Source organism: Dermacentor andersoni, chromosome 1 (assembly GCF_023375885.2).
Source record: "Dermacentor andersoni chromosome 1, qqDerAnde1_hic_scaffold, whole genome shotgun sequence".
Classification (NCBI taxonomy): domain Eukaryota; kingdom Metazoa; phylum Arthropoda; class Arachnida; order Ixodida; family Ixodidae; genus Dermacentor; species Dermacentor andersoni.
This window is the reverse complement of record NC_092814.1, coordinates 336,333,103-336,346,185: the sequence shown is the minus strand read 5'-3', so window position 1 is coordinate 336,346,185 and position 13,083 is coordinate 336,333,103. Positions and strand designations below refer to the sequence as shown.

Genomic DNA, 13,083 nt, shown 5'->3' with positions numbered 1-13,083 from the left:
GGTGTTTGATCCTCTCATAGCTGATCATTGAGAATGGACAACTTAGCATAAAGCCCACAGTAACTTTTCTGACACGCTGGAGCAAAGTTTCTGTTGTGGATAGCTGAGCAAAGCAACTTATAGTTACTTAATTACAATACTTATTGATTTGAAAATCAAGCAACGTGTTATTCTTTCTTTTTCTGTGAATGCAGTCCCCATTGCCACAAATAAAGGTGATCAAGTTACGCCACTTCTCCTTGGAAGAGATTTTTGGTTTTCTGGACTCGAAGAAGGTTCTTCAAGTTATCGAAGAGCACATGAAAATAAAGCGCACTGTCGACGCACGCTTCTTCTTAAGTAAAACTTGTCTTGCACACCCGAAAAGATTTTTGAAAAAAGATACTTCTACCATGCAAAATATTCTCAGGCACAACCCAGGATGCACTATCTTGCATAAAGAAAGCTTAAATTTGGCCCGCGGACTGGTATTCTGCAGAGCTTGTCTTTTGTGTCTCGCAAAATATAAAAGCTGAAATATTATTTCATCCCATATTCAGTACACATTGAATAAAATGTATGACTCCTGATTATCATTTCTGAATGCTAGAAGCTTAAAAGAAATGATAATCAAGAACTTTAGCCACTGACAAATAAAAAACGTTATAATAAAAAGAACGTGCTGCATAATATCGATCGCGCGACGTGGTGCCAGGGCACATTGAGAATTCCACAGGATATCTGTGACGCCCCATCAGGCCGGACTGAAAATGAGCAAACGACCAGCCGTAACAAATAAAATGCGCGGCTTGTGGTTTAGTGCAATGCAGACTGATATACATGCTGGATCATTACCACTTGATGCCCGATATGAAGTCGTCGATGCCATACATTAAGGCGAGTACTTTAGTTCGCGTTGCATTCCTGCGCAATATTTCAACGTCTAAAGCCCAAACCACAAGTAACTAGCTTGCGGCGGATTTTTCGGCATCTGCCGGCGCCGTCAAAAAACAGTGAGGCGCTCGTTCGACGCCAAAGTATGGTTCCTATGGAGCATAGCCAGTCTGCCCATGCCAGAGCCGAAGCCTGAAGTGGCTATAGCAAAGCATGCGGCCCACGTTGGGCCGTTGCCGAAAAAAATTGTCGGAAACTTGTTCGTTGGAGTAGGCCCTTAAAATAAAAGTCATGTTGCTACAAATGAAAGCCAAATGCCCAACAGGTACGACGTAAGAATCATCGGGATCTACGTTTGAAGCATGCTATGGTTCCGGAATAAAACATAAAGGAGAAAAACGAGCTGGACGGCGCATTGCGCACACGTGAATAGGTTAGCCCCGCAGCGATTAGGTCGCCTCAAGGGTGTTCATACTGCCGTACTGTAACGCCCGCATTTCATTGCAGCCTCGCAATGCACGCAGTACTAATTCGCGACTTCGAACTACGCGGTCGCGCAGCACTCACACCACTTCTACGCACGCGCAGCACAAACAGCCGTTTGCAAGCTTGTCTTACAAATTTGGGCATACGACACACATCGTGGGATGATGACCAGCCAACCTAGAGCCCTGCCGCAACGCCTGCAAGGAGCTCGAAGCAAAGAAGAACCAGCGCACAGAACGCTCAAACAAAGAGCGCGTAACGTCAGCACCATGACACCGCACAACCTGCACTCGCGAAGAAACGAGGCGCTTGGTTGTTTACCATTGTTTCAAAATGAGCGCTTTTTTTTCGACTAAAGCGTTCGCAAGAATTCTGCAGCAGCTGCACCGTCATAGGCGACCGCGTTCAACACGCTGGCGTATGATTCTGGCGACCATGCAATAATAGGAGGACGAAAGGTTCGCTCCTCGGATTCATTTTTCCCATTTGGTACCATTTTGGGAATAAATGGGCTATATTGCTCTTGATGGTATTTTAGTGCAAATATCTAGTCCCACTGGGGCGTTCTGCGGGCTAAAGAGGGTTGTTTTGGTTTTGATTGCATTTTAATGAAAACATTTAGTCCCACAGGGGCATTCTATGGCTCTGTGTAGTTCTTAGAAACATTTAGTTTTTGGCTTATATCCAAGGAAGACATGTAGATAATGCTTTACAAATGCTGCTTCGGGATATAGACATTCCAGCCATTTGGGGACATCCTAGGGAGATGGGTGGTTTATTGGGGAGGATGCGACGTTTGGTGGGCGATAGCTATGTTGTGGGTGATAGTAAATAGGGTGATAGTACATCACTCTATTGACAGCCGTCAAATGCTCGATAAATCAGTACTGCGAATGGATAGAAAAGGTATTCGTTCAAATCTTGTTGATGTCGTTGTGTCATTTCGCTTTGTACAAGAAGGTTTGGGCCTATAGTTGAATTGTCTCCAATCGTAACCTTCAGGACGACTCATCCAGGCTGAAAATCTAGAAACATTTATTAAGGCAATTGCTTCATCACCGACGGCTTATGCATTGACTTGCAAAAACAGGGAGCTTTAAAAATGGCGCGAGAAAACTTTTTTTCTTTAATGGTTGTCTGAAGTGCCACGCTTCCGAAAAATCGGGCGGGTTGTAGGATGTTGCCCTATACTAAATAAATAAATCAGCATATATGGTGGCTTTACACAAATTCTAGAAATTCAATACAGTCACCGCAAGGCAACCTTACCATGATGATATACAAAAGAAAGCGTAATAGACATGATGCACAGTGACTGTCTTAATCAAATATTGTGAAATACCAATATTTCGACCGGAAAGTAAAATGTGAAATCACCTTGATGAAAAAAAATTCCATAAGACTTTGCCCAAAGAACAGCGAACATTATTTTCCATAAAACTTATACATTAGCTCTAAATAAATCCAGCCTTCTTAGACATGTAGAGACTGAGTGTGTCTAAGTGTGTCCCTGTATTTCGATTTTCACAAAACTCATTACTATAACAAGCATAAAAGAAATTGGGCACACGACAAACAAGACAGATCCAGAAGCTATTTCTTAAAAGAACGCTTTCATCTAGTAACACAAAATTAATTTTAGTTATATAAATTTTACTTAAATATTTCTTTGCGTCAAAATATTACTTCAAAAAAATGCCTTACTCTTCTTCGACCTCACTCCGCAACCGACAACCCTATAACGGCGCTTGGTCATTCTCTCATAGTGCGTGAGTGCAATTATTTGAGCAAGAAACATGCAGCCAAAGCAAGATTGCCATCTCCACTGTGGGACAACACTGTCGAAAGAATCGCTGCAGTCAGCTGTCTTTAAAAGCGACCCTTGCTTTGCCACTTCTTGCCCCCTCCCCCTACTCCCACCAACATTTCGCGGTGCTGTGCTAGCTGCTGGCTTCTGACTTACACATTTTGTCAATTCTCAGTATAGTTCAAACCAGTACCGCATATAGTGGAAGCCGAGCCAGTGGGGGTGACATCCGATGTAGCTAGTAGTTGTGGTGTGAAGATAAATATGGAAGAAGAAAGGTAGGGAGGTTAACCAGAGCGGAAAATTCTGTTTGAACCCTACACCGGGGAACGGGAAAGTGATAAGCAGAAAGATAAGAAAGTGGACAGCGTGACAAGGACCATAGAAATATAATCAGTGCCAGTCACAATCACCGCAGGTTATCACAGCACATGCTCTTGTGTATCACAACGAACAACAATTTAGACAACAGCCGCGGTTTCGAAAACTTCGGGCATTCTACATAGAGAACGTGATATCCCGCGCGAGCACAAGTTTTCTACCGACAACTGACCTTGATAACCGTGTCCACTCCTATTTTCTGTCTTGAAGAGCTGACCCAACAGCGTTATCGGAGTGCTCGATACCTATCACGCCAGAGTGACTGGAAGCCTCTGGCATGTCACGGGGTGTCCTTTCACGGCCAAAGTATATGGATAAGTTCTCTAATCTCGCAAAGCAGCCGCTCATGTGGTCCGCGCCGCATGGCTGATAGCAAAAACTGCAGTGTTGCCTAAGAGTCGCTGAACATCGACCATCGTCGAGGTTGCGCTTGACTGATGAGACAAAGTGCAGCGCGAAGAGCCGCAAAGTCCGCAGCCATCGATGTCGTCGGGTGGCACGCCTTGAAGTAGTAGCATGAAAATTTAATAAAGCCCTAAGGGGTTATTCATGAAGCACAGGAGCAGCTAACAAATGTTTAAAATATACTATACCATGAACGGATAATTCAAAAGTCTAGTAGCTGTCTTGTTCAAAACATTGCACGTCTCGAGGTACTTCAGTAAGCCCTCCTAACGTTATGCTAAAAATTGGCGAACGGACATCTTGACAAGAACAACTAAAGACATTTATTAGACAGTCCCATTAATTTTCGTGGTCACGTTTACAGTAACACGTCGGTTGTCCACCTATATTTATTATTAAATGAGGCACGGGCGTCAGAAAAAGTGCCGCAGTTTCGCACGAAAGGCGAAGCATCGATTGCAATAGCAAATTGGTGAACAGCTACAGGAAGCAATTATAGTGGTTTTATCAACCGTGTAAACTTGTAAACATAGACGTATAGTAAGTAAATTAACAAGCATGGTGCCATGCACGCACAAGGAAGCATGAACACATCTCACTCGATGACCGCGGAAACTCCCTGTCGAAACGCTGGAGTGCGGAAGCAGCAGCGAGCGAATTCACCTTCGTGCTACGTATCGCATCAGCACGAACTAAGCCGCGACAACAAAGCGCGGCGCGCATGCCTTTCACGACATAGCGGCCCGGGCGGCCGCGCGCGGCATGCGTGGGCCACCTGGAGTAGAACGCCCCACCCTTCCTACCCTCCCCCTGAAGCCTTGCGCGCAACGGAAGACGGCGCGCTGCTTCCCCGCTTTCCTCTCCTGCGAGCGCGAGATTGAGCCGCGTTCCCCGGCTCACCCTTGCACGTTTTCACGCGCACAAACAGCATATGGCACGCAGCGACGATTTTATCGCCCTTGAATTTTACACGGAACCGCACAGTGACAGCGACGGCAGAAATGCGCCTGGAGCGTCCATATAATTGCTATCGCAATAAAGTTTGTGGCGCCGGATAGAGTGATGCCACGGTAGTTTTTTCAAATGTGAGCCTTCACGATTTTTTTTAGCGTCGCACTATTGTAACGAAGCCTGACGGGTCAACAATCTCATTTTACTTACACGAATCAATTTAATGCCGCCCGTAAAATTATTTTTTGAGTATAAAAAAGATACGTTTTGGATGCCGATGTAACGCTAATGTTTCTCCATTTATTGAACCAAGGATGGCACCTCTACATAAACCACATCCTTGTTGCAAAGAATTTTGCCCTGCTGGGTCTCATGAGAACTGAAATATTTTCTAGCGGGGAAACATTTTGTCAGCGATGCTGTGGTTGAGGCAGGCACGTACCCAAGGGGGGGGCCCGGGGGGGCCCGGGCCCCCCCCCCCCCCCCCCGAAATTAAGCGTCCCCCCCCCCCTATCAACCCACACCACCACTCCTCATACGCATTCCTAAAGCGCCGACAAATCAATCTACTTGGCGGTCAACATTTTGCCGCCTTTTACAAGCGACAGCAATGTATGATTAACCTCTGTAGTTTTTTGGGGCCTCCGTTAACAGAAAAAATCATCATGTGGACCGATCCTGGTGATAGTGGAGAAAGGGTCGAAGATCCATGGCACATACCCCTTTGGACTCGGGAACTTACAACGCGCCCTTCGGAGTCTTCGGGACGAGCCCACGTATGGGGAGCTCTTAACGCCTGCTTCGCCTCCGCCGCGGGTGGGCCTAGTATTGCAATATCTTTGGAATGGCCTACGTATGGGGAGTTTTTAAAGCTTGCTTCACCTCCGCCGGGGTCGGCCCGGTGTTGCACTATCTTCGGGATCGGCCCACGTATGCGCGGTGCGCAACGCCCGCTTCACTTCCGCCGTGGGTCGGCCCAATATTGCATTATATTCAGGCCGACCCGCAGCGGAGGTGAAACACTTTGCTTCTCGTTTGAGAGTTTTAACTGTCGTCAGCTTTCGCAGCCATGCCATCTTCACAGAGTGAAATGGTTGTCAATTTTTGCACTCCTTTCGGATGGCGGTAGTTATCAGCATCTCCTGGGGTGTGGAGACCAGTTTTCTCATCGGCCCGCACTACTAACTCAAGGTGAATTCAGTTGTCACTATCTGTTGTAGCAGGCAGGGCGTAGTTTACTGTTTTAATTATAATATTTTATTTATAATGCCCAACAAAATTTTGATCTAACCATCTATTCAACGATCACGCGCATCGCTGTTGCTTCGTTAGTTCAACCTTCCTTATTTAGACTCATCCAGGGGCCAGGAAATGGAATCGGTTCATAGTCAGCTGGTCTGTATGCTCGTGGAACGAGTTGTTGCCGGAGAAACTGTCAGTTGCGTTTAACTTTTCCTTTTGCTTCATTATTTGCTCTAGTGACGGCTCGCCGCAACGCTGGCAGATCAGAACCATATATCCGCGATATGGGTTAGATAAGGGGCAAAATTAGATATTGCGAAACAGCGTCCATCATCCGACCTTGCAATAACCGTTAAACTCATAAGCAATATGACTGTGACCCGTTACCTCGTCTGGTTTTTCCCTACTTGTACAGCACTTTTCGTGCAAAATTGGCAACTGGAAACAAGAGTCGCAAGCAGATGACAAATTAAGCGATCCACTTAGGGAGAAAGCCACGGCAGCAGCCAAACAGGGAGGAAAAGCTAAAATTGTTCGTGAAAATATTTATAGAACAATATCTTTTTATTTAAACAGGAAGCAGAGAAAACGCCACCGGAAGTTGAGAATAATTCCGTGTGCACATCTCTGGTATATCAGATGCCATAGTCGTGGTCCAAACCGCGTATGGCAGATCAATTACACTTCTACAGTTATGAATCGAGCCGCTTGACGTATCCACTTCCCTGCTGTGCTAATGGGTGTTTTTCTAATCTTCCGCGGTGGCCTCAGTACGTCTAGAACCCTATATAACCGCGTCCTGCGCTCTACGCGGTTGTACGGGACTGGGGATCACGAATCGTTACGCAACTTCCCAAATAACAACACGAATTGGTTTTGGCACTTGGTAGAGCAGTAAACGAGGGATGCAAAAGAACTGTGATTGTTCCGCAAATATACATTTCTCTATAATTCTTCCAGAGCTAATTCAAAAAACGCCACTAGAAATCTTTAGTTGGGACTTTCGCTTGTTAACTTGTTCTTGGCAAGGTTGTTCCTGACATCTTTCATGCGCGAGTCCATTTGATGTGGTTCTCTGTTTGCCAAGTAAAGAAAAGGTGTTTCTCACAGGTGTACCTGTGAGATACACGTTATTTCAATTCTCTTTTGCGGGTTTACGCGTCTTTATGGCGAATGGTGGGCATTATTCACATTTGTATTAGTAAAAGTACCCTCCCCCTAATTTGCATAGAAATGTTACCTTGGGTTGGGCCACCCCCGAAAAAAAATCCTGCGTACGTGCCTGGGTTGAGGCAGAAATGATATGCTGGTTTCACTTTCAGGTGGCAGATTAGAGTGACACCAGCATATAAAACACAATGATTTGCTATACAATCCTAAAAAATAAAGGACAGTTCACATCTGCAAAAAGTCTGTGCATCACTCTATCCGCCAATATGAATATTTTTCTCATCTCCATTCCCTATATCAAAAGTAAATTTTCACCTACTTTGTGGGTGCCCGTTGTAAAATATCGCCGTGTGCTTTGGTAGCATCACGCAGAAATGAATGCCAGTTCTTCGACCTACCACCCATTAGTGAATGCCGTAGCATATGGCATGTTACCGGAACATAAAAGTAAATCAGATTATGATGCTAAATATGTTTTTGACATACACGGTAAAGAAGACCCCTTCATGCAGTGCATTGCACAAAGCATGCATGCAGGGTAAGATGCAGCAGGACATCTACTTGACGCCCTGCGACATAGACAAATTTTATTGCCTAATAAATTAGACGACATGCACAACGTGTAATTGCCAAAAGTGACAAATAGCACCAAACGTGGCCACACATGGATTTTGAAGATTATTGCTGCCACAGCCCTAGCAGGTCATACTGCCCAGAAAAATTTCCCTTAATAGAAGAGAACTGGCGGCCCACAAAACGTCGCTGTCGTAGGCCACATGTATACATTTTTGCAGAGGCAGACAAAAAAATCTGTGCACAAGAAAAAAACATCGAGAGGGGAAATGAAATTGCGCAAATCCTAAACTTAATTAGCAATATATGTGAATCAAGGACTTCGGCTCACATTCAAAACAAATTTAAACACTCCTTCCTCTTAAAGTAGTGGGCTGTTAAGGAATGTATGAGATGATGTTTAAAAGTATTATATTGCCCAGCATATAACTTTACAAATGTATAGTATAATCAATATCAATATATAACATAATATGACCATAAAACACCCGAGTGACTTTTCATTAATATATAGTGTTTTGCTGTTAAAAAGCTGCTAACCAGCTTTGTGGACTCGGCCCAGTGTGCTTTGTTCCATGTAGGTTTAAGTGACGCGCGCTTAATCGGATCATTTCCCAACGGCTCTGTGCACATTTTTTTCCGGATATCCACGCTGCAACTTCAGTAGTTTATGCAGCGTGCACATTTATCGTACTTTTTTCAACGTGTGAGTGACGCAGTTGCACCTGGCTGTCCCACCCACTCTGCTTTCTGTAGAGCGTGCGTTGAGCGCGGCTAGCACTCAGCGCTAGACACTCACATTTGCCGCACACGATCACGTGCAGGGACGACTCTATTGGCTTCAAGTGCGTTTCGCAGTGGTCCTTTTAGTTTTTAACGCGACAGCGTTAAGGAGCTCGTGTCGCAGAAAAGCCGGTGTCGTCGGCGTCGGCGGCGTTGGCCGTGAGCGAAAAATTGCGGAAGGCAATTTATAAATAAAAACAACTTGCAAACCAGGGTCTCTGGAGTGTGAGACGGAGACGCTACCACTCAGCCATGAGTTCGATGGTTCAAAGCGGGACAAAAGCGCCTCTAGTGAATGCGGTGTTGCCTTATAAACGTGCCGTAGAAAGTTATACTGCGGTGTGTATCGGTAATTAGGAGCATGTAAATTACAGAAGTCGCAGTTAAACGCGTAGCGAAGTACGTTTCCGCGCACAGGCAGAGCCATCTTGCTGCAAACACAGAAGACCCCCTCCTCGCAATGTACGGCGCTGCCCCGACAGGTGGCGCGCCACTCGCCCGCTTCTCCCCTTCGTCTCGTTTGAGCGCCTCGGGGTCGTGCGGGGACCGGTGCGAGGATGCCCCGATACCCTTGCGTTTAATAAGTTTTCTCGCGCTCTCCCCTTCGAACTTCCAGCGTGCGTCACTTGAACACTAGTGTTTAGGCGACGCGGCTCCTCTTTCCGCTCACAGCGCGATTCCTAGGTGCAGCGTCCGATGCGGGACGCCTTTGACGTGATCGCTGCGCCGTAGCGCGTCTGGTGGGAAAGCATCCCCTGCGACGTGTGCCGTGCTGCTGGCGAGGAGTCATGCGTCTGCGTGGTGCTCCCAAGCGAGATAGAGGACGATCCTATCGAGGCGTCAGCCCCATGATCGCGTCCGCCTTCATGGCGCGTCGCGGCCCGGCTGTCCGTGCCGATCACGACGTTTGGTTCGCGTAGATTGTTTCTCCCGCCGAGATACCGAGTTCTTTGGTTCGTTCCGCTTGCTCAGGCGCACGTTTCGTCTTTGTGTGACTCAACAGCATGCCGAGCGAATGAGCGGGCGGTGCGAACGGGGTGCGATAACGCCATCGCGTTCCACTCTTGAAGGCGAAGCTTAAGCGCCCTCCAAGTTTTTTTCTTTCCTCCATGAACACCAACCTGAACATGAGCAACAGGCTTTGTGTAAAATGGCAGCGTACGTACTTCAGGAACGTATGTTGCGCGAGCTGCCAGCGACATATTACGCGGGCAAATCTTGCCTTAACCAACGCTTAGATGCTGCCATGCGCACCCGCTGCAAATAATTTGCGATGACTATAAATCAAACTTTGAGCATACTACCCTTAAGCACATTCCGCACTCATGGTCGTTACGTTGGATCCTAGGTTTCGGTTTATCGAACTCACTACGAAGCATAGGTGGGCAAAGTAACTCATGAGTCTTGTTACGTCGCAATACATCCAAAAGCGTTAAATGCGACGTTTGCCACGAGGCAACCCCCACCCATCCATCAGCGCCTAGCATGAATTCAACGCAGCATTGACACCGACGGCTGATGGGTCCACAAAAGGCGCCCTCCCCCCCACCACTACCTTACAGCCTGAACTAATGATGAAAAGGACCGACGTCAAATTCTACCAAAGAACGGCGCCGATCTTGAATTACCAGGGTGCTATCCTTCCACATATTCCATACCATCGGAGGGGGGATGCCTCGGAGGTGGGGATACTCCAGACCGTCGCGATAGCATTGGCGTGGTATCGCAACCGATTCGACGGTTGTAATTGGGTGCGATACAATCCTCAGATTCCCTAGTCGACTCGCCTAGGAAAGACGACGGTATTCGTGGTTCACCACTCACAAGAACGGGAAATCGCGGAAGCAAAGGTCTCACGTAACCACTCGTTGCGCGCCTGTGAGCATCTGCCGGGGCCATATGCCGGCGCGATGAAGCGTTCAACAGAAGAGATCTCGGGTGGAGAGGGCGCCCGTTGACCACCACTCGGGAGGCCAATCAGGGCGCGTCCCGGTGACATTTGCTCGAGCGCTGATTCGACACCGGGAGGGAGAAGCACAATTTGCGCGAGAAATTAGCTCCGGTGCGCTAGCCGTGTCCGCCATGTTGCCATTATGGCGGCGGCTCCCGGAGATCGAGCAAAGCAAATGCACGAGCTGGGGGATGAAGCACGGGAAGGCCCCTCGATCACCACAACACATGCATACTTATTACTAAGCTGTGTACCCCGCCGCACAACCTTCGCCTAAAGACCACCTCACGAGAGTGATGCCACGCACGTTACAATGGCTGCTTTGTGGTCACTACGATAAACGGTCCGAGGTTCCGCGACGACCACGACGAGAAGATTCTTGGAAAATGTAAGATCTCAACACGTGCGCCTCGTAGTCGTTGGCACCTTGGTGTCCGTGTGGCAATGTAGTCCGAACCACTGTAACAAGAATTAAATTAGCCACGTGTCGTCGGGTGTCGACATATCCACGTTGAAATCACCCACAACAAGGAGGTGCGTTTCATCGACATCAACGATTCACCAGAACGCATGACGTGGGGCACTTTCTGTGCCTTGTTTAGAAGCGGCCGGTCTAACATACACGGTATACGTACACATACTCGGCGGCACTGGTGCGCTCTTCTAACGCCGCCGGGTCGGCGGCTCGATGGCGACGGTTGCAGTTCCGCCGCTGCTCGCGGCGTCGTGCTCGTACGATCGCTGCTTCTCGGGAGTATGCGCACGACGCGCGGCCGTGCCAGAGTGAAGTGGTTCTTGACGGGGAAAGGAAAGGTTGACGCTATCTTCTGCAGCTCTTTCGGAAGCACGGCTCAGCGCCAATATGGGGTGGGGGGAGGGCAGATTGGTAGCAAAGGAAGTAGGAGAGTAGGAGGTAAAAGTGTCGCCATGGCAGCGACAGAGCAGACCGGCAGGAAGGGCCTAGTGGGTCCAGCCGGAAGGGTAATCTGGTGACAGGCCAGGGTGCGGTGATCCAGCAGGTATCAGATGGTTAGGGCAGGTCAGGAAGCCGTGAGTGGGTTGGATAACCGTGAGGGTATCGGTCTTTGCAGAAAGTCCTATAGAGTCTCTCCGAAAGCCCCGACGAGTCGAGGTACTCGACGACACTTAGGAGGGCTGGCAGCTCGTTGCGACCAGGGAATTCGAGGATGTCTTCCTCCTGTCCAGAAGGAAGCCCCAGGCGTCGGAACTCCTGCAGGAGGCGGCCACGATGCTGCAGGTAAGCAGGGCAGGCCAGCAAGAGGTGCTTCAGGGTCTCGGGCTCCCCACAGGAAGCGCAGGCTGGAGAGGCGATGACGCCGTGCCGGTGGCGGCAAGCCCCCATCCAGCAGCAACCAATCCTCAGTCGAAGCAGGAGGGAGGTCTCCCTGCGTGCGAGGCCACGCTGTGGGAGTGGTCGTGGAGGGCGGCCCAAGGGCATCCGCTTGTCCGGATGGCAGGCCAGCAGATGACGTCGCAGCCTGTGGCTTGTGAAGTCACTAGCTGTTCGCAGGCTGGGCGGGACCACGCAGTGGTGGACACGCTTTGCCAGTGCATCGTCCTCCTCGTTGCCCGGTATCCCCACGTGGGCTGGAAGCCAGTGCAGGGACACCGAGCAGCCCGCCTCCTGGAGCGCCCTTGGCCTGGTCGAGAGCAGGGCGACCCCAAGGCTGGCCCCTTCTGGTCTCTTTAGGCTGAGAAATGCCGCCTTGGAGTCCCAGTAGGTGGTCTCCGGGGTCGCTGACAGCTCCTCCATGAGTACGTCCACAGCCAGGTGGAGGCTTTCCACCTCTGCCACTGTTGGCTTCGCGTGGTAGTGAAGGCGACAATGTCTGCTCTTCCGCTGGACAGGCACCACACAGGCCGCAGTCGACGAGCCCGTGTCCGGCATCACCGAGCCGTCAACTTAGACCTGCAAGTGGCATCCGTGGTCCTCGTGCAGGAGGGAGGCAGTCGTCTACTGCAGGGCACAGGTTGGGAAGCGCCGTTTGAAAACGCCCGGCAGCTCTGTGGTGATGGGTGGTCTCTGGGGAGGAGGCAGCTGTGCTGCGTTCACTGGAGGCCTCCCAATCTCTTCCTCGTACAGCCCGCAGAGTCTCTCCATCTGTGAGTGGGGCCGAGGGCGCAGGCGGGACATCAGGGCACTGCCATCTGGGGCATGGTGGAGGCGGTCAACGTGGCGTAGCCGCTGTTGCAGGAGGAGGAGTGACAGGGGCCATGCTCCCGCCTCGGCCAGGGTGGCAGCGACTTGAGAGCTGGGGGGAGCGCCCAGGCAGAGCCTAATCGCGGCCCGATTGCAGCTCCCGCTTCTTGAGACTCCAACTCGTGGCACACAAGTGCCACGAGTTGGAGGGCGTACCGCAGGCGTGAAGTGGCTGCTGCATCGAACAGCCGCATCGAACAGCCGCAGAGCCCACCTGGTGGTAGAGCCCTGTCCTCGGGC

At 49.5% G+C, this 13,083-nt stretch overlaps 1 protein-coding gene across 1 annotated transcript; it reads right to left on the bottom strand.

Moving 5' to 3' along the window:
* Positions 1–11,652: 11,652 nt before the first annotated feature.
* On the bottom strand, positions 11,653–12,531 carry LOC129381273 (uncharacterized). Its single transcript, XM_055064005.1, has one exon. It carries the CDS (start codon positions 12,529–12,531, stop codon positions 11,653–11,655), a length of 879 nt encoding a protein of 292 aa, XP_054919980.1.
* Between the last annotated feature and the right edge of the window lie 552 nt (positions 12,532–13,083).

Bases quoted from the DNA above. Each gene is read 5' to 3' on its own strand.
- LOC129381273 (XM_055064005.1), bottom strand. From the start codon at position 12,531: ATGCCGGACACGGGCTCGTCGACTGCGGCCTGTGTGGTGCCTGTCCAG.